The 17,873-nt window shown below is 41.7% G+C and overlaps 1 protein-coding gene and 1 pseudogene across 1 annotated transcript; both read right to left on the bottom strand.

Moving 5' to 3' along the window:
* Positions 1 to 17,873, bottom strand: part of LOC111980224 (uncharacterized) — a 401,020-nt pseudogene that overhangs the window by 33,065 nt on the left and 350,082 nt on the right.
* LOC111980253 (dentin sialophosphoprotein) lies at positions 591 to 5,383 on the bottom strand. Its single transcript, XM_024010943.2, has 7 exons — positions 5,263 to 5,383; positions 2,749 to 2,862; positions 2,576 to 2,638; positions 2,381 to 2,434; positions 2,125 to 2,244; positions 1,554 to 1,865; positions 591 to 1,430 (listed from the first exon to the last, which is right to left on the bottom strand). The coding sequence occupies exons 2-7, from the start codon at positions 2,845 to 2,847 to the stop codon at positions 921 to 923; spliced, it is 1,158 nt and encodes a 385-aa protein (XP_023866711.1). The 5' UTR covers positions 2,848 to 2,862; positions 5,263 to 5,383; the 3' UTR covers positions 591 to 920.

Below are 17,873 nucleotides of genomic sequence, written 5' to 3'. Positions count from 1 at the left end.
GAAAAATACTTACATTGAGAAAAGATGTCTCTTAATTGATTATATTTTTGATTACTGTTATCAAGTCTTAGTTATGGGTATGATCAGTCATAATAGATTATTAGTGTATTAGTGTACTGCATGCTTGGAAAAGAGTATGAGTGTTCACTGAGATCGAGTGTGTCATTAACAGTGGGATTTTGACAGTGATTTCATCCATTCCTACAGCGTTGTCTTGTGGCTATTTGCTGCACTACACCACCAAGGGATCATGGCACAGCTTGAGTTATCTGTGAACTCCAGCTTCCTCCTGACCGAGCCAACACCTCATCAGACAATTGAGTAAGGAATATTACGTTGAGAAAAACAACCTATGAACAACTTCATTTGAAGGTTCAAAATGTAATTTTTTCCAGTACTATTTTACATCCAGCATGTTTACTGTGACAGGGCCTTTGTTCCTATTTTAATGATGGTTTGTGATGGATTGTGGTTTCTCTGGTGAACACCACTGTGAATCCCCCTGGAGTCTCTACATACTATGCACAGAGCTCAATGGCTCAGCAGACACAACAACGTATACACATGTGAAATAACAGACTCACTATGAGTTTTATGAAAAAAAAGAATGCATGTATTTAGGACTGATACAACGTTATACATTATTACAGTAAAAATGGGACAAACAACATGTAGTGTAAATAATTGTGCAATTGAACAAAATTGACTGTTCTATATGTCATGATGAGATAGCGAGTATGAATCTTATCATGTATTATTGTTGTACTGTATCAGACCCTAAGGGCCCTGAGTTGTGCTTATGTGTTTTCTGTTATTCTCTCTGTTCTGACCTCTCCTCCTAAGGCAGGGTCATAGAGCACCTTCCAGGTTCTGGTAGCATTCTTCACTGTCGACAGCAGCAGGATGAGAGAGACAGGCCTTTACTTGGCAGTGATGACTACGGGAGCATCGGTAGTGATGGTAGCCACTGTGGCTGCCTCCTCAGCCGAGTCGCTGTCACTGTCATGGCTCTCGTTGCTCTCAGCCGAGTCGCTGTCACTGTCATGGCTCTCGTTGCTCTCAGCCGAGTCGCTGTCACTGTCATGGCTCTCGTTGCTCTCTGCTGAGTCGCTGTCTGCTGCCCCAGGCCTGGCTGTAGCCTCCTCACTACTGTTGCTGCTGTCAGTCTCATTACTGGCGCTGGTGCTGGTGCTCTCGCTAGTACCATCGCTGCTAGCGCTACTGGTGCGCTCACTGGTGGCATCACTCTCCAGGCTCTTGGCCTTCTGGCTCTCGGGGCTCTCAGAGGGGGTCCTGTCCTGGCTGGCTACGTCGAAATGCGCCTGGCGCAGGCTGGGCTCCTCGGCTTTCCCGCTGGAGGCATCCAGAACCTGGCTCTCCACGTCAGGGGTGCTGGTGTCCTCATCCATCAAATCATGCACCTGCAGGGCCTGGAGGGGGAGAGAGAGAGGCGGTGGAAGGATGTTTAGATCAACTTCCAAAACTAAATGGAAGGAAATAATGCCTATGAGTTTGAAATGGAGAATTCTAACACAGAGGAGAAACAAATTTACCTTGAACCCTGTCATCGTCTTCTCAATCTCGTTTCTGAGCCCGGTGTCGTAGACGGACACCTTTTTGCCAGCATACAGGCCCTCATCCATCTTTCCATAGGCTTTGTAAGAGGAGGGTCCCTTCTCGATGTTGTTAGTATCTACATAGATGATAGACTTCTTGTAGTCAATGGGGTAACCCATGCTGTCTCCACGTCCGTCGTCGTAAATGGGGGCCTCAGTGGTAGCCATTGTGGGCTCTACGGTGGGCTCAGCTGTCGGAGGGGCAGCGGTGGTGTCCGCCTCCTCTGACTCACTGGACTCGGTTGTGTCCTGAAAACACACCACATCACAACAACACCTTTAGTTTTACATAACCTCTTATAAGATATAAAGTTCAAATAAGAGCTTGGTGAAACGCTCCTGTCTGTCAACATTAGCTAGATGTCTTCATTGAACTACAAGCTATAGTCTCAGTGTGACCCTGTAGACTTACTGGAGCCATAACTACATATGCATCTATAAATAAAAAGTGACTCAATATATCCTACATATAAGCTGTCAGTAGTTTTATACATAGTGCATTACTCACATCGCTGTCTGCACTGTCTGCGCTGTCCTTGCTTTCATTGCTGTCTGCACTGTCTGCACTGTCTGTGCTGTCTGTTGATGCTGTGCTGTCCGATGTTGGGTCTGAAGTAGGATCAGCTCCCTGGAGAATAGAAAAACAGGATCAATCAATGTATCAAGTATCATCCATCAAAAGCACAGATATGGTTGTCTCTATCAGGTGTAAGATTGATTTAGCATCTTATGCTTCATTATGCTACAACATAATTATGTTTTACCTCTGTTTCATCGTCGTCAGAGCTCTCGTCTGATGTTGTAGCGGTATCTACATTCTTAAAGAAAACCTCAGCATTAAAAAGAGTCCAATAAAAACAGACATATTAATACAGTTTTCCCTACAGTGCAAATGTATACATTTCAATGCCAACACACCTACAGATGATAGAGGAATGTTTGCTGAAAGAGGCTCTTACCTGTACAGGGGCCACCTCAGTAAGTTCTGCTGGGGCTACCCCAAGCACTGGAGCTGGTTTCACCTGACAACATGAACAGGAATTTAAGTTGATACCAATGTACACATCTGTCTCTCTGTCTGACTGGCTTTTTTAATATATACTGTATGTTCTCATATAAAAGGAACACTCACCAGTTCTTCTGAGCTCTCTGGACTGTTGCTGGGCGAGCGTATCGCCGGGCGACCGAGGACCGTTGCAAAGAGCAGGACGAAAACAATTGCAGCCTTCATTGTCACAAGGTGTATCTAAAAAAAAAAAAAAGAATCATGAAAAAAGAAAGATTCATGAAAGCCACCAAAATGATGAGAACTGAAAATACAAACTCTGTTGAAAGCTGTACACTGTGTAGGCTACATGTAACACCTTTTTAAATGTAAAAATGTGATACATTATTTTTTCAATTTGTAAAGTATTTTTGTCTGTAATGTCTTTTTCGTTATGTGTCTGACCCCAGGAAGACTAGCTGTCGCCATTGGCGTCGGGTAATGGGTATCCTAATAAAAGCAGAAATTACAGCAGAAATGCCCGGATGGGAGGCAATTAGACTGATTTTACATGAAAAGTGCCTGTGAAGTCCTGCCTTGTAATGTTTAAACCCTTAACCCTTAAAGCCTTGATTACTATACAGGGAGAACACCAACCATGGGCCCTTATGAGTCTCCGCCATAGCTAAGTGGAAGGACTCTGGTGGAAGTGCACTCCTTTTAGTCCCTAACCGTTGGCAGATAGAATGGGCTTCCCTCCCAACTAATGACATCCAGCCTAGCCTACAATGAGACAGCCTATAGGGAGGAGGTCAAAGACCTGGCAGTGTGGTGCCAGGAAAACAACCTCTCCCTCAACATGATCAAGACAAAGGAGATGATTGTGGAGTACAAGAAAAGGAGGACCGAGAACGCCCCCATTCTTATCGACGGGGCTATAGTGGAACAGGTTGAGAGCTTCAAGTTCCTTGGTGTCCACATTACCAACAAACTATGATGGTCCAAACACACTAAGACAGTCGTGAAGAGGGCACGACAAAACCTATTCACCCTCAGGAGACTGAAAAGATTTGGCATGGGTCCTCAGATCCTCAAAAGGTTCTACAGCTGCACCATCGAGAGCATCCTGACTGGTTGCATCACTGCCTGGTATGGCAACTGCTCGGCCTCCTACCGCAAGGAACAACAGAGGGTAGTGCATACGGCCCAGTACATCACTGGGACCAAGCTTCCTGCCATCCAGGACCTCTATACCAGGTGGTGTCAGAGGAAGGCCCTGAAAATGGTCAAATATTCCAGCCACCCTAGTCATAGACTGTTCTCTCTGCTACCGCACGGCAAGCTGTACCGGAGTGCCAAGTCGAAGTTCAAAAGGATTCTTAACTGCTTCTAATCAAAGGGCTACCCAGACCCCTCTTTTACGCTGTTGCTACTCTCTGTTTATAATCTATGCATAGTCACTTTAACTCAACCTACATGTACATATTACCTAAATTACCTCGACTAACCGGTGCCCCTGCACACTGACTCTGTACCGGTACCCCCTGTATATAGCCTTGCTTGTTATTTTACTGCAGCTGTTTAATTATTTGTTACATTTATTTTCTATTTTTTACTTAACACCTTTTTTTTTTCTTATTAACTTCTTAAAGCATTGTTGGTTAAGGGCTTGTCATAAGCATTTCACTGCAAGGTCTACACCTGTTTTATTCGCCACAAGTGACAAATAACATTTGACTTGATTCTATTTTTTTTAATGCCTAACCCCATGCATGAACGTCTCCCTTGTTTTTCAGCTCAACTACTCCCAGCTAGAACAACATTACATCAAGAATAACTCTGAGCAGGCAGTCTTTTAGCTATACCTATAATGATCTCTGCATAGTGTATAATTCCCCAAGTTAGAAGTGGAAGTTTGGAAGACCACGGTCCAGGGAGGCAGGGAACATGATGAATGTCCCTCAGCTTTATTTTGAAAGCCAACTCTACTTTTTTCATTAAATCCTTGGGTTCTAGAATAGAAATCTGTTTTGTCGACAGACGGAAGTGTGACGGAGGCGAGAAAAACAACGTGGGATGTTGAGAGGATGTTGTGTGGATGTGATCTGACTTCAGAAGTAACTAATCCAGCCTGTCAGTTTTTCTGTTATTATTATTTCTCCTCACAGCAGCCCTTTAAATGCTGTGGCTTAGTCTTGGAACAGACTGTACGAGTCAGTTAGCTGAGAACAAATTAGCTGTGGATTGGTGAGCTGAGGCCACAGCTTCCTCTTCCTGCTGTCACGCTCACGTTCATCACTCCAACACTATAAAACCTAGTTTATGATTTATTTCACTCTATCAGGTTCAAGCAAAGGCATATACATATCTGGTGTCTAGAGAGAATGTGTAATAACACAAACTAATTGTTACACCAGACTAGTGAGCTCTATTTTCTTTTTGTACATAAAAAAAGTGCAACACATTGAAGCATTGACTGTGCAGAATGATAGATTATAAGTGCTGAAGAGTGTCTCCCAGATTTCTTAAAATTGTGAAAATATTTGATATTTGAGTTGCACAAAATATAAAACAATTCGCCACAATTTTCTTTGAGCTTTTATAGGAGAGGATTATAGAAAGTAAGCACCAACATCTATACAAGTGAAAGCCATTATTTACCTTGACTTGTTCTTCAGAGAATCCACAGGATAGCTCTAGAGTAGTTAATCAGGAGGATGAGTGGAGAGCTGCTCAGTATTCTCTTGGATGCCAAAGGAGGAACAGCACAGTTCAGTTTGGATGTGAATGGATGCTGCTGAAGGGAGGCTGCTGGTTGGCTTATAAACCCGGCTGCCTCCAGCTCCAGCCAATAGCAGCAGGGCTAGATGTGTCTTGTGATGTTTACCACTTCTGGCCCACCTCTCCTCTCCCACTCTTCCTGTGGTTGGTGTGGCCACTCAATGCAAACATTCATCAATCGACAAGACAGAGGAAGAAAAAATCCCTCTTATCCTGTATTGTTAGAAATAAACCGAGGACACAAGCCCTGTGAAATTGAGATACATGACAGTACTTACAGTCATATGATAGAAAACACAAAATGAAGACATTTTGGCTTTATTACTGTTGAAGAATTGTGTCGCAGATGAACCATGATTGAAGTACCAAAACATTATTGTTGGTTTGTAAGGTGATCCTCCTTACATAATCAAGGTCAAAGAGGAGATGAATGTGTTTATTTGTTATTTTATTAGGATCCCCATTAGCTGTTGTTATTGCAGTGCACTCATGAAAAGTACTACTGAATTACTACACAAAACCTGTTTGTGCAGTAGTGACTATCTAGAGGCATGTAGGAATTGTGCAGTGAATGTGTAGTTTATGCACTACTCAAGATACACAAGTAGGGTTTTGTAGTGTTTGGTAAGAAAACAGTAGTGTGTCCAGTAATAATCAGATAGAGATTTTTACTACAGTACTTGATGTTGGTAGCAAATAAGTTGTCAAAACACTACAGCTTTACTACACAGGCTTTTCAATAGTAATCAGGTAGAGATTTTACTACTTGATTGACTGGTAAGGATAAAGGGAACAATGAATTGAGCTAAATACAGACAAGTCCTTGATGAGAACCTGCTTCAGAATGCAAACATCCTTAGACTTGGGGTGAAGATTTACGTTATAACAGGACATTGACCCCAAGCATACACCTAAAGCAATGCTGGAATGGCTTCAGAACAAGAATGTGAGTGGGCCAGCCTTGAGTGGCCCAGCCAAAGCCCAGACTTGAATCCCATTGAAAATCTGTGGAAGATTTCGGTTCACCGCCACTCACCATCTAACTTAACAGATCTTAAGAAAATCTGCACAGAGTACTGAAGAAAATCCCCAAATCCAGATGTGCAAAGCTGATACAGACATACCCAAGACGACTCAAAGCTGATACAGACATACCCAAGCTGTAATCGCTTAAGGTGCTTCTACAAAGTATTGACTCAGGGGTGTGAATACTTATGTAAATTAGATATTTCTGTATTTAATTTTCAATACATTTGCTAAAATGTAGAAAAACATGTTTTCACTTTGTCATTATTTATGGTATTGTGTGTAGATTGGCAAGATAATTATTATTTTTTTAATACATTTTGAATTCAGGCTGTAACACAAAAAACATGTAATAAGTCAAGGGGTAAGAATGCTTTCTGAAGGCACTGTATATTGTATGGAGAGTACAAGGAGATGGAGTAATCATTTTGCGGAGGAGGAGAACTTCCAGACACCTATGTATTCTCTGAATTCTAGAAGACACTTCTCTTAAAAGTTGGAGAGCTTTGAAATAAACAACCCATTAAAGTAGTAGGTATGAAATGAAGGTAACATCCCTGATTGGTTTCTTTGTCAAACTATCTATCCTAACCCTGCATTTAACTTGTCTGGATTTCTATATTAATGTTTGACAGGTGTCTGACATATTCACTGGAGTATGCATTGCTACATGTTGAGTCTGCTATTGTACTTTACATGTAATCCACTATAGCTTGATTTCTTACTGTATATCATAATAAATTAGCCTCCAGGGGCTTTGCATGTTCAGTGGAATGGTTCAGGGTATATTCATCTCTGACTAAGTGGAGGAAAAATGTTTTAAAAAGGAAGACAAGGCACAACACCAGACATGTACAGTGAAACTCCCAGACAGACGTCTGGAATTCTTGAGAGTGGATGCATCAAGTCGAGACATGCTGCATTTGTTACGTTTTTCACCTCGTTTGTGTTCATGTCACAACAGTTCAATCTTCTTCAGGTTGTGTCTGGAATTCTCATTGAGATGTTTTTACGTGTGTCTGATATCAAATCAACCAGTGGTTCACCAGAAACTGAACATCAGACACCTCTAACACCCCTATAGCACCACAAGATTACAGACTTTCTTCCCTTTCTGCCTGATCCAATCATTACCTCAACACCTACAGTACCTTGAGGCTCTAATGCAGGGATGGGCAACTTTGATGGGGTGAGAGCCACAAAAAAATGGAACTCATCATAAGGGGCCGCAGGGGCTCATGTTTTGCTCGCAAAACATTTTAGCAACCCCCCTCATGACAGCGAAGAGAAAAAAATTCAGTTTTAAAGTTCATTTCCTGCAATTCTCCACATTTTTTCATGAGGTGTAGAGAAAATGTTGGCATTTTAAAGTAAGTTTTCTGCAATTCTACACATTCCATGGAGCGGAGAGAAGATTTAACAATTTTGTAACTCAATTCCTGCAATTCTACACATTTTGCCATAGGGTGGAGGCAAATTTTTGCTGTTTTTAATGTGATAACTGATGACCCCGTCAGTAATTCGACCATGATTGACTGCTGATGCACAACCACATTTTGAAATTGCACCTTGTGTATTCTCTCATTCTAACTTTCAGTAAGGTGAGTCCCTGACTGAGTCCCCCCCAAAAAATGTATTTATTTTTTGGGTCAAATTAATCCGCGGGCCTACAAAATGGGGGCGGACCACCAGTTGCCCATCCCTGCTCTAGTGCGCACTTTAACATTTGTATCAACAAATAATGATATTCAAATGAAGTGATTCCAACCGCCACCACAAATAATGATATTCAAATGAAGTGATTCCAACCGCCACCACAAATAATGACATGAAAATGTTAGAACTGCAACATAATATGACACACAAGGCAAATTATTATCTGATTAACTACACAGTATAGACAACGCTGCGTGTGTGTGTGAGAGAGAGAGAGAGAGAGAGAGAGAGAGGATGAGGAGAGAGAGAGAGAGAAGAGAGAGAGAGAGAGAGAAGAGAGAGAGAGAGAGAGAGAGAGAGAGAGAGAGAGAGAGAGAGAGAGAGAGAGAGAGAGAGAGAGAGAGAGAGAGAGATAGTGTGAGGAGGAAAGAGAGAGATAGTGTGTGGTGTGTGAGAGAGAGAGAGAGAGAGAGAGAGAGAGAGAGAGAGAGAAGAGAGAGAGAGGAGAGAGAGAGAGAGAGAGATAGTAAGAGAGAGATAGGTGTGTTGTGTGTTGAGAGAGAGAGAGAGAGAGAGAGAGAGAGAGAGAGAGAGAGAGAGAGAGAGACGAGAGAGAGAGAGAGAAGAGAGAGAGAGAGAGAGAGAGATGAGAGAGAGAGAGAGATGGGATATCACATCACTGGACCACCCAGTCCTTATTCTTTATATCCTTTGTGGGAAGTCTGCAGTAGAACTAGGAGATCCACTTTTACGGTCTCCTCAGAGCAAGGACCTTACCGTAATCCTAGTCTGGTCAATGCAGGGCTGGCGGTTTGGCTGCCTTAAAGCAAAGCTCAAATCAGGGAAAACACGTGGCTCCAATTGAGCCATGATCCACAGCATTAGTTTATGAAGCTGATGTAATTCGTTGAAGTGGAACCCATGTATAACAACAGGCAGAGACATTGTTAAATGCACCTTAGGCCCGGTGGTCATTTAGTTTGGAAATATTATTTAAACTCATTGTAACATACATGCATTATGGAGATTGTGTAGTGTTTTAATGGAATATTGAATTAAGTCGTCAACTTTTGTTATCGTAAAAAACTACACAAGAGTGTTTATAGTTGGTGGCAAAGATCAGATGTGGTCTCGTTCGGGCTGATTCACAGTGAGGGATGATCCCGCTGTAGACCTAAAGCCTGTAAATGTGGTATTGCACTAACTGTTATACAGTGGAAGAACCCAGTACAGGCCAAGTAGTCATTAACGGTTTGTTTGTGTGTGTGTGTGCTTGTGTGTGTTACTATATGTTAGTCTGTGTCATACTGCAGGGGAAACATATTAACCACATAATGTCTTCATAATGTCTCCATAAGCCCCCATAGGTTTATAGAAGTGTTTGGGTAGTGGGTAGAGTTTTTACAAATTCATATATCTACAGTGTGACATACTGAAAGACAGGAGATCATATTACTTTACATAACATTTATATTACTAATTGTGTCAAACTGGTCTGTGGGACTGCACCAAGGGAAAGGCTATTATTATCTTTACCCTCCAAACAAAAATGGGTAGTTAGGACGTCCCCAGAAGGTCACGAAATGGTCGCCTAAAGTGGTCAGGACATTGTGGCATGGTCTCTTGGAGATTTTGTCTAGTTCCCGGTTTGTCCCGGGACATCCTAAGGATTTTTTTTTTATGTTCTTAGGACTTTGTGTCATGGTCCCCTGGAATTTAATTTTTTGGGTGACAAACCGGGAACTGGACAAAACCTTCAGGGGACCATGACACAATGTCCTGACCACTTTAGGCGACCGCTTTGTTGCGTTATTCGGACATCCTAACAAATGTTTGTTTGCAGAGACGTTCCCTTACGACCATCATGCGACGTGCTAATGACTAGTAAAATGAAAGTCCTGAGAACGTCCTAAAAAGGTCCTGATATGGTCCTCAGTGGCATCCGGGTAACTTACAGGGAACTAGACAAAGGTCCTCCAAAGAATGTTCTCTTGGGGCCATCATGCAACGTCCCCTTGACCATCATGAAACGTCTCCTTGTGGTCATTGAATGTTGCAAGGATAATGTTCTATCAGAACCAAATAAGAACCTTTTCATAAACTTTTGTAATGGACATCAAAATAGCTTATTATAACGTTATGCTGCGACCAAACCGGGACCTGTACTGAACGTCCTTTTATGGTCCTGAAGTTAACGTCAGGTTTTAATGTTCCTAGAACGTTCTTAGAACATCAGTGGGATAACGTCTTGCTGAAACCCTTAAAGAGACCTAATGGGAACATCGCCTCGTGCTCTTGAGTCTGTACTCAGTTCTTTGTGCAAGTGGGAGAGAGTGAATGAAGTCAATGGCAATTTGTCTGAGATAGAGGTCTTTGCCCTAACCTAGACTAAGTATATTCCAAACAACAGGCAATTTCATGTCAATTTATATTTGGAGAGAAATGAGATTAAGGACAAGTGTGAGCAGCATACCAGCTCTGCACTTACTCAAGGTCTTGCAAGCCCTGTCGCATACATCGGATTCTATGGCCTATTGAACAACATTTGTTGTTGACTGTAGAATAACAGTTGCACTGTTCTGATTATTTGTGTGAAGTCGGTATACAGTTATATGGGTAAATAACTAGAGAAATATATTTTGCAGTATATGATACTTCAACTTTATAAGTTTGGTGTTCCCTCTCAGAAGATGTCACAATGTAAAACACTCAAAGGTTTTACTGTTGCAATACAAACAGAAAGCACAATAAGAATAATGCAACTAATCATGTGGAAACCCTGTTAAACAGAGGAGGCCTTTAGAAAACTATCTGCGCTCAATTTGACTTTGTATGGAACAGAACCAGCACCCAAAAACAAATCATTTGACACATTCGTTTTTATAAATGTTTATAGTCGGAACAAGACGTAAAACGATTGAAAAGTTCTTCAAGTTTAGTCACGTATTACTTTGGAAAACTTTTTAATTTATGATTTTGGATTGGAGAAAAACTATAAAAATGGTGGCACCATTTTTCAGTTAGCCCACACATTCTAGACAACCGGAAAGTGTCTAGAATGTTGAATCTTGTTGTTCTTCAGTCTCCGCAAGGAAATCTGGAAATCTTGACAGAAAAAGTGCAATATTTTAATGCAAAAACAACAGGTCTGTTGTTGGGAACATCATGAATGTACTGTACTAGTCTGAGGTAGCCGACCATCTTAGGTCATTGTTTTCTATGATCCCACATACAGTTTCTGGTTGAGACAGGCCTCACACACAGCTCAGATTGTGTCTTCATGTCTGCAATATTCTTGGTTTCCACCCCCAGTTTCCACAGTGACTGGACTGCCCTTCTTCCTGTCTCTGTTTTTTTCCCTACAGTGTGCTTCACTTCCTGGAACCCAGGACGTGGTTCCATGGTGTCACTAATCTGGAGTCAGACAAGCCACCATCAGCCCACCTCTTCAGCTGACTAGATGTATTTGTGGACTTTTAATTTTTATTGGAGAATGAGTAACATCCTGAAAAAATACTAATTTGACCTTCAACTGTCAATGTCATTGTTGGCTGTATTGTCTCCTTGTAGTCTATTGATGGTCTACCGCAGTGTTTCCCAACTCCAGTCCTCCAGCACCCACAACAGTACACATTTTTATTGTAGTCCCAGACAAGCATACCTGAGTCAACTTGTCAACTAATGATCAAGCCCTCAATGAGTTGAATCAGGTGTGTTTGTCTGGGGCTACAACAAAAATGTGTGGTATTGAGGAAAACACTGGTTTACCGTACACCCAATCTTTTTCTCTGTCTTATACCTACAGATGTAGGATCTTGATTTGAGACAGTTTGCTACAGCAGGAGAATAATCGTGCAGCAACAGGAAATGAGAATTATTATGTGTATTATAATTCATGTACATTTTTGGGGTTGATAAAATGTTTTGTAAGGGGAAAATCAAGTCTGATATTTCTAGGTGTAAATTACAAACTTCAGAAGGCTTTTTAAACCTCAAATACACTACACGTTTTACATTTCCTGCATTGCAGGAAAGTTCTCCTGCAACAGGGTTATCAAATTAAGATCCTACATCTGAAATGCAGATTCAGCATAACTTTTAAACAGAATTTAGGGTCTGCATCAACTCTTAAAATAATATTGTTTCCCCCTTACCGGCAGAGAGAGAGAAAGCTCACCCACTCCTTAACAGTACTAACCACCATGCAGTATGAAAATAGAGTGCAATAGGCCAAACATTCACTGTCTGGGATTGAGTTCAGGGTTGTTGGGACGTTCTTGCTGTAATTGAAGTTGATGAATGAATACGTTTGTAAAATTTGATATGGGTTGATGAATAAATATGTTCTCATGTGCACAGTACACAATGGTTATACTCAAGAGAGAAAAACACTTGTAATATGCTAACTTTGGTGTGTCTTTCAGATTCGGTTTATTGTTTACGTTAGTATGGGTATATAATATATGTTATTCTAGCTCATTCAGGGTGAGGCCCAGTTGCAGAGCCATTCATTTGGACTCAGTTCTACTACAGTAAGCGATGCACTAGCATGGTAACTCTACTCTTCTCCCAAACCACATGGCCACTGTAGGATTACATGCATATGGTCATGCGGAAGTAGTAACATACATGTAATGCTAAGATTCTCTACTATATATAGTATAAGATGCTACTGGAAAGAGAAGTTGTTACAACTCATTCAAAACAAGTTGAAGGGTGAAAAGAACATGATTAAATCAGAATTGTGTCATCCTGCTGAATGCAGCAATTATTTGACCAGATGAAAAATGTCTTAATAACACATACACACATTATACCACTACTATTTATTTTCTCATTTTTCAGACCGTTTAGAGACAATTGCATGGTCTTAAAGTACACTATGACAGTTTGAGTGCAGTATGATTTGTGAAGACTGAGGGATTAGATCAATCCAGGCTAAAGCCTAAGTGTTAATCCAGCTCATGTGGACCTGAAGGGCTCAAACATTAAATCAACACTATCATTAAAACAAACATCTTTATTTCACCACCACATAATAAGGCATTGTGTGGGTGCAGGAAAAACATGCCGATTTGCTAGTCATGCCTCACTGACATAACAGTTCCTACCTGAGGTTAGATATCTTGAATCGTCTGAAATAAAAATACTATGTTCATGTTCTATCAATACCTATGATTGGGTTAATGAGTGTGATCAATGGTGATTTTAGCATGTTAATCTTGGTGGGGCAAACTCCCCCCCAAAAATTCAGATACATGCCAGCAAAGCAACTACACAACACTAAACAATACATTAATTGCACTATAACGGTGACAAACGGTGCCTACAGTCACAAAACCTTACCACTGCTACACCCGGCTATCAGCAGAGCCTTGTCTGGCAGCAAAACAGTTCATTCAGCCTCATTTACTGCGTTTAAAAAAAACATAGCTGATATGGCTGACTTGCTTAAACAAATGTGGTTTCTACCGACAATTGAGATGTACAAACTATGGCATAAAGGGCGGATTAGAGGCAATCTGTAATTTCGATTAAGACATCAATGAGCGAGCTAGGACGTAGTCAATATAGCTATTTGTTCAGCACTTTGAAATGTACGGCGACAGAATTCAGAACATGGGCCATTCTTACAGTGTTCTCCCTGTACACCAAGCCAGAACTATAGGATATATAAAGGGGGGGGGGCATATAAGCAGACAAGGAAAGCTCTTACGATTATCGATGATTACATTTCTCTAAAACAGGCTCTAGGCTAAATGTGCACACCAAGTCAGAACAGTAGGCAAAGTTCTGAGGTGAAAAGGGAGTAAACTATTAGGGTGAGGCACGTGGGCTACTAACAGTTTACAACTACTTAGTACTACTTTCTTAGCTACAGTATATATATCTCCCTGGAATATTACATAATTTATGGAGCAGCATACAATACATTTTTGGACTCACCTTGTTGTGCTGTTCTCACTTGAACAGGAAGGTGGCGCGGCGGTCCTTCCTGTGGGCTCTAGAAAGAAGCCTGAAATCCCAACTTGGAATTCAGAGTTGGATGACCCAGAAAATTATTTTGAACGATTTTCCCAGTTGGAGCTAGTTTTATCCGAGTTCCCAGTTGTCTTAAACTCACCGAAGTCTGAGATTTCCCAGTTCAGAGTTTATTTCCCAGTTATTTGGAACGCAGCATAAATCATGCTGGATTGACAGCATGGCCAATGTATCCAAACTTTTCTGGCCTATGGCATTACCCCCTTTTTTGTGATATCCAAATTGGTAGTTACAATCTTGTTTCATCGCTGCAATTCCCCTACGGACTCAGCGAAGGTCGAGAGCCAAGCCGCACTGCTTCTTGACACACTGCTCGCTTAACCTGGAAGCCAGCCGCACCAATGTGTCGGAGGAAACACTTTCAAACTGACGTGCAAAGTCGACCGACCGGCCCACCACAAGGAGTCGCAAGAGCACGATGAGACAAGGAAATCCCAGCCAGCCAAACCCTCCCCTAACCCAGACGACGCTGGGCCAATTGTGCACCGTCCCATGGGTCTCCCGGTCACGGCCGGCTGTGGATTGAACCCGGGGCTGCAGTGCATTTGAGCCAATCAATTGTGTTGTGACAAAGTAGGGGTGGTATACAGAAGATAGCCTTATTTGTTAAAATACCAAGTCCATATTATGGCAAGCACAGCTCAAATAAGCAAAGAGAAAAGACTGTCCATCATTACTTTAAGACATGAAGGTCAGTAAATCCGGAACATTTCAAGAACTTTGAACGTTTCTTCAAGTGCAGTCGCAAAAACCATGAAGCACTATGATGAAACGGGCTCTCATGAGGACCGCCACAGGAAAGGAAGACCCAGAGTTACCTCTGCTGCAGAGGATAAGTTCATTAGAGTTACCAGCCCAAATAAATGCTTCACAGAGTTCAAGTAACAGACACATCTCAACATCAACTGTTCAGAGGAGACTGCATGAATCAGGCCTTCATGGTCGAATTGCTGCAAAGAAACCACCACTAAAGGACACCAATAATAAGAAGAGACTTGCTTGGGCCAAGAAACACAAGCAATGGACATTAGACCGGTGGAAATCTGTCCTTTGGTCCTTTGGTCTAATTTATTTAGAATTCACACTTAACCAAAATGGCTACCATTTTGGCACACTTAACCAAAATGGCTACCATAGCATTCTGCAGCGATGTGACATCTCATCTGGTTTGAGCTTAGTGAGACTATCATTTGTTTTTCAACAGGACAATGACCCAACACACCTCCAGGCTGTGTAAGGGCTATTTGACCAAGAAGGAGAGTGGAGTGCTACATCAGGTGACCTGGCCTCCACAATCACCCAATGAGTTAGACCGCAGAGTGAAGGAAAAGCAGCCAACAAGTGCTCAGCATATGTGGGAACTCCTTCAAGACTGTTGGAAAAGCATTCCAGGTGAAGCTGGTTGAGAGAATGCCAAGATTGTGCAAAGCTGTCATCAAGGAAAAGGGTGGATACTTTGAAGAATCTCAAATATAAAATATATTTTGATTTGTTTAACACTTTTTTTGGTTACTACATGATTCCATTCTACAATGTAGAAAATAGTTTACAAAATTAAGAAAAACCCTTGAATGAGTAGGTGTGTCCAAACTTTTGACTAGTACTGTATATATCACACACTGTGCCTTCGGAAAGTATTCAGACCCCTTGACTTTTTCCACATTTGGTTACGTTACAGCCTTATTCTAAAATAGATTAAATTTAAAAAATCCTCAGCAAATCACACACAATACCCCATAATGACAAAGCGAAAAATGTTTTTTAGACATTTTGCACATTTATTACAAATAAAAAACAAAAATACCTTATTTACATAAGAACTCAGACCCTTTGCTTCTCAAAATCTAACTCAGGTGCATCCTGTTTCCATTTATCGTCCTTGAGATGTTTCTACAACTTGATTGGAGTCCACCTGTGGTAAATTCAATTGATTGAACATGATTTGGGAAGGCACACACTTGTCTATATAAGGTCCCACAGTTGACAGTGCATGTCAGAGAAAAAACCAAGCCATGAGGTCGAAGGAATTGTCCGTAGAGCTCAGAGTCAGCATTGTGTCGAGGCACAGATCTGGGGAAGGGTACCAAAACATTTCTGAAGCATTGAAGGTCCCCAAGAACACTGTGACCTCCATCATTCTTAAATGGAAGAAGTTTGGAACCACCAAGACTATTCCTCGAGCTGGCCGCCTGGCCAAACTGAGCAATCGGGCGAGAAGGACTTAGGGAGATGACCAAGAACCCAATGGTCACTCTTACAGAGCTCTAGAATTCCTCCATGGAGATGGGAGAACCTTCCAGAAGGACAGCCATCTCTGTAGCACTCCACCAATCAGGCCTTTATGGCAGAGTGGCCAGACGGAAGCCACTCCTAAGTAAAAGCAACATGACAGCCCACTTGGAGTTTGCCAAAAGGCACCCAAAGACTCTCAGACTATGAGAAATAAGATTCTCTGGTCTGATGAAACCAAGACTGAAATCTTTGGCCTGAATGCCAAGTGTCACTTCTGGAGGAAACCTGACACCATCCTGGTGGCAGCATCATGCTGTGGGGATGTTTTTCAGCGGCAGGGACTGGGAGACTAGTCAGGATCGAGGAAAAGATGAACAGAGCAAAGTACAGAGATATCCTTCATGAAAATCTGCTCCAGAGTGCTCAGAACCTCAGACTGGGGCAAAGGTTCACCTTCCAACAGGACAACAATCCTAAGCACACAGCCAAGACAATGCAGGAGTGGCTTCTCGACAAGTCTCTGAATGTCCTTTATTGGCCCAGCCAGAGCCGGACTTGAACCCGATCTAACATCTCTGGAGAAACCTGAAAATAGCTGTGCAGCAATGCTCCCCATCCAACCTGACAGAGAGGAACGGGAGAAACTCCCCAAACACAGGTGTGCTAAGCTTGTAGTGTCATACCCAAGAAGACTTCTTGGGTCTTCAACAAAGTACTAAGTAAAGGGTCTGAATACTTATGTAAATGTGTTATTGTTTGTCAACTGTGGGACCCCATGGATTGGTTTTTGCTCTGACATGCACTGCAAACTGTGGGACCATGTCCAATCACCTGAATTTGACCACAGGTAGACTCTAATCAAGACGTAGAAACATCTTAAAAAGACGATCAATGGAAACAGGATGCACCTGAGCTCAATTTCAAGTCTCAGAGCAAAAGGGTCTGAATACTTATGTCAATAAGGTATTATTTTTATTTTTATAAATTAGCAACAATTTCTAAAAACCTGTTTTTGCTTTGTCATTTTTGGGTATTGCGTGTAGATTGATAAATGTAATGAATTTTATAATGAGGCCGTAACTTAACAAAATGTGGAAAAAGTCAATGGGTCTGAATACCTTTCGAATGCACTGTACACTTTCTTTTCTTTTAGCTAAACAGGAGGGCCTCAAAACACCCTGAATGACGCATTGCCACTGGGTGTGATAATGTGTTGGGGTATTCCAATCTTATTTAACTATCAGATAAGACCCAAATGCAGACGTTGAATAAACAATGGTTTAATAATGCTTGATAGGAAGCCCAACAGCCATCATTACTGTTGCATCCTCAGAAAGCATGAGCTCCTGAGTTGGGAAAATCTTGTCCCAATACACCGACGCATGTCTTGTATTCAAGATCCTAAATGGCCTGGCTCCCCCTCCACTCAGTATTTTTGTTAAACAGAAAACCCAAACATATGACAGCAGATCCACAAGGTCTGCCATGAGAGGTGACTGTATAGTTCCCTTAAGGAAAAGCACCTTTAGTAAATC

Source organism: Salvelinus sp. IW2-2015, linkage group LG20 (genome assembly GCF_002910315.2).
Source record: "Salvelinus sp. IW2-2015 linkage group LG20, ASM291031v2, whole genome shotgun sequence".
NCBI classification, from domain to species: Eukaryota; Metazoa; Chordata; class Actinopteri; order Salmoniformes; family Salmonidae; genus Salvelinus; species Salvelinus sp. IW2-2015.
This window is presented reverse-complemented; position numbering and strand designations above follow the sequence as displayed.

Bases quoted from the DNA above. Each gene is read 5' to 3' on its own strand.
- LOC111980253 (XM_024010943.2), bottom strand. From the start codon at position 2,847: ATGAAGGCTGCAATTGTTTTCGTCCTGCTCTTTGCAACGGTCCTCGGT. The intron at 2,639-2,748 runs GTGAGTGTTCCT...TCATGTTGTCAG, and splicing joins CAGAGAGCTCAGAAGAACTG to GTGAAACCAGCTCCAGTGCT. The intron at 1,866-2,124 runs GTGAGTAATGCA...GTGTGTTTTCAG, and splicing joins CAGACAGTGCAGACAGCGAT to GACACAACCGAGTCCAGTGA.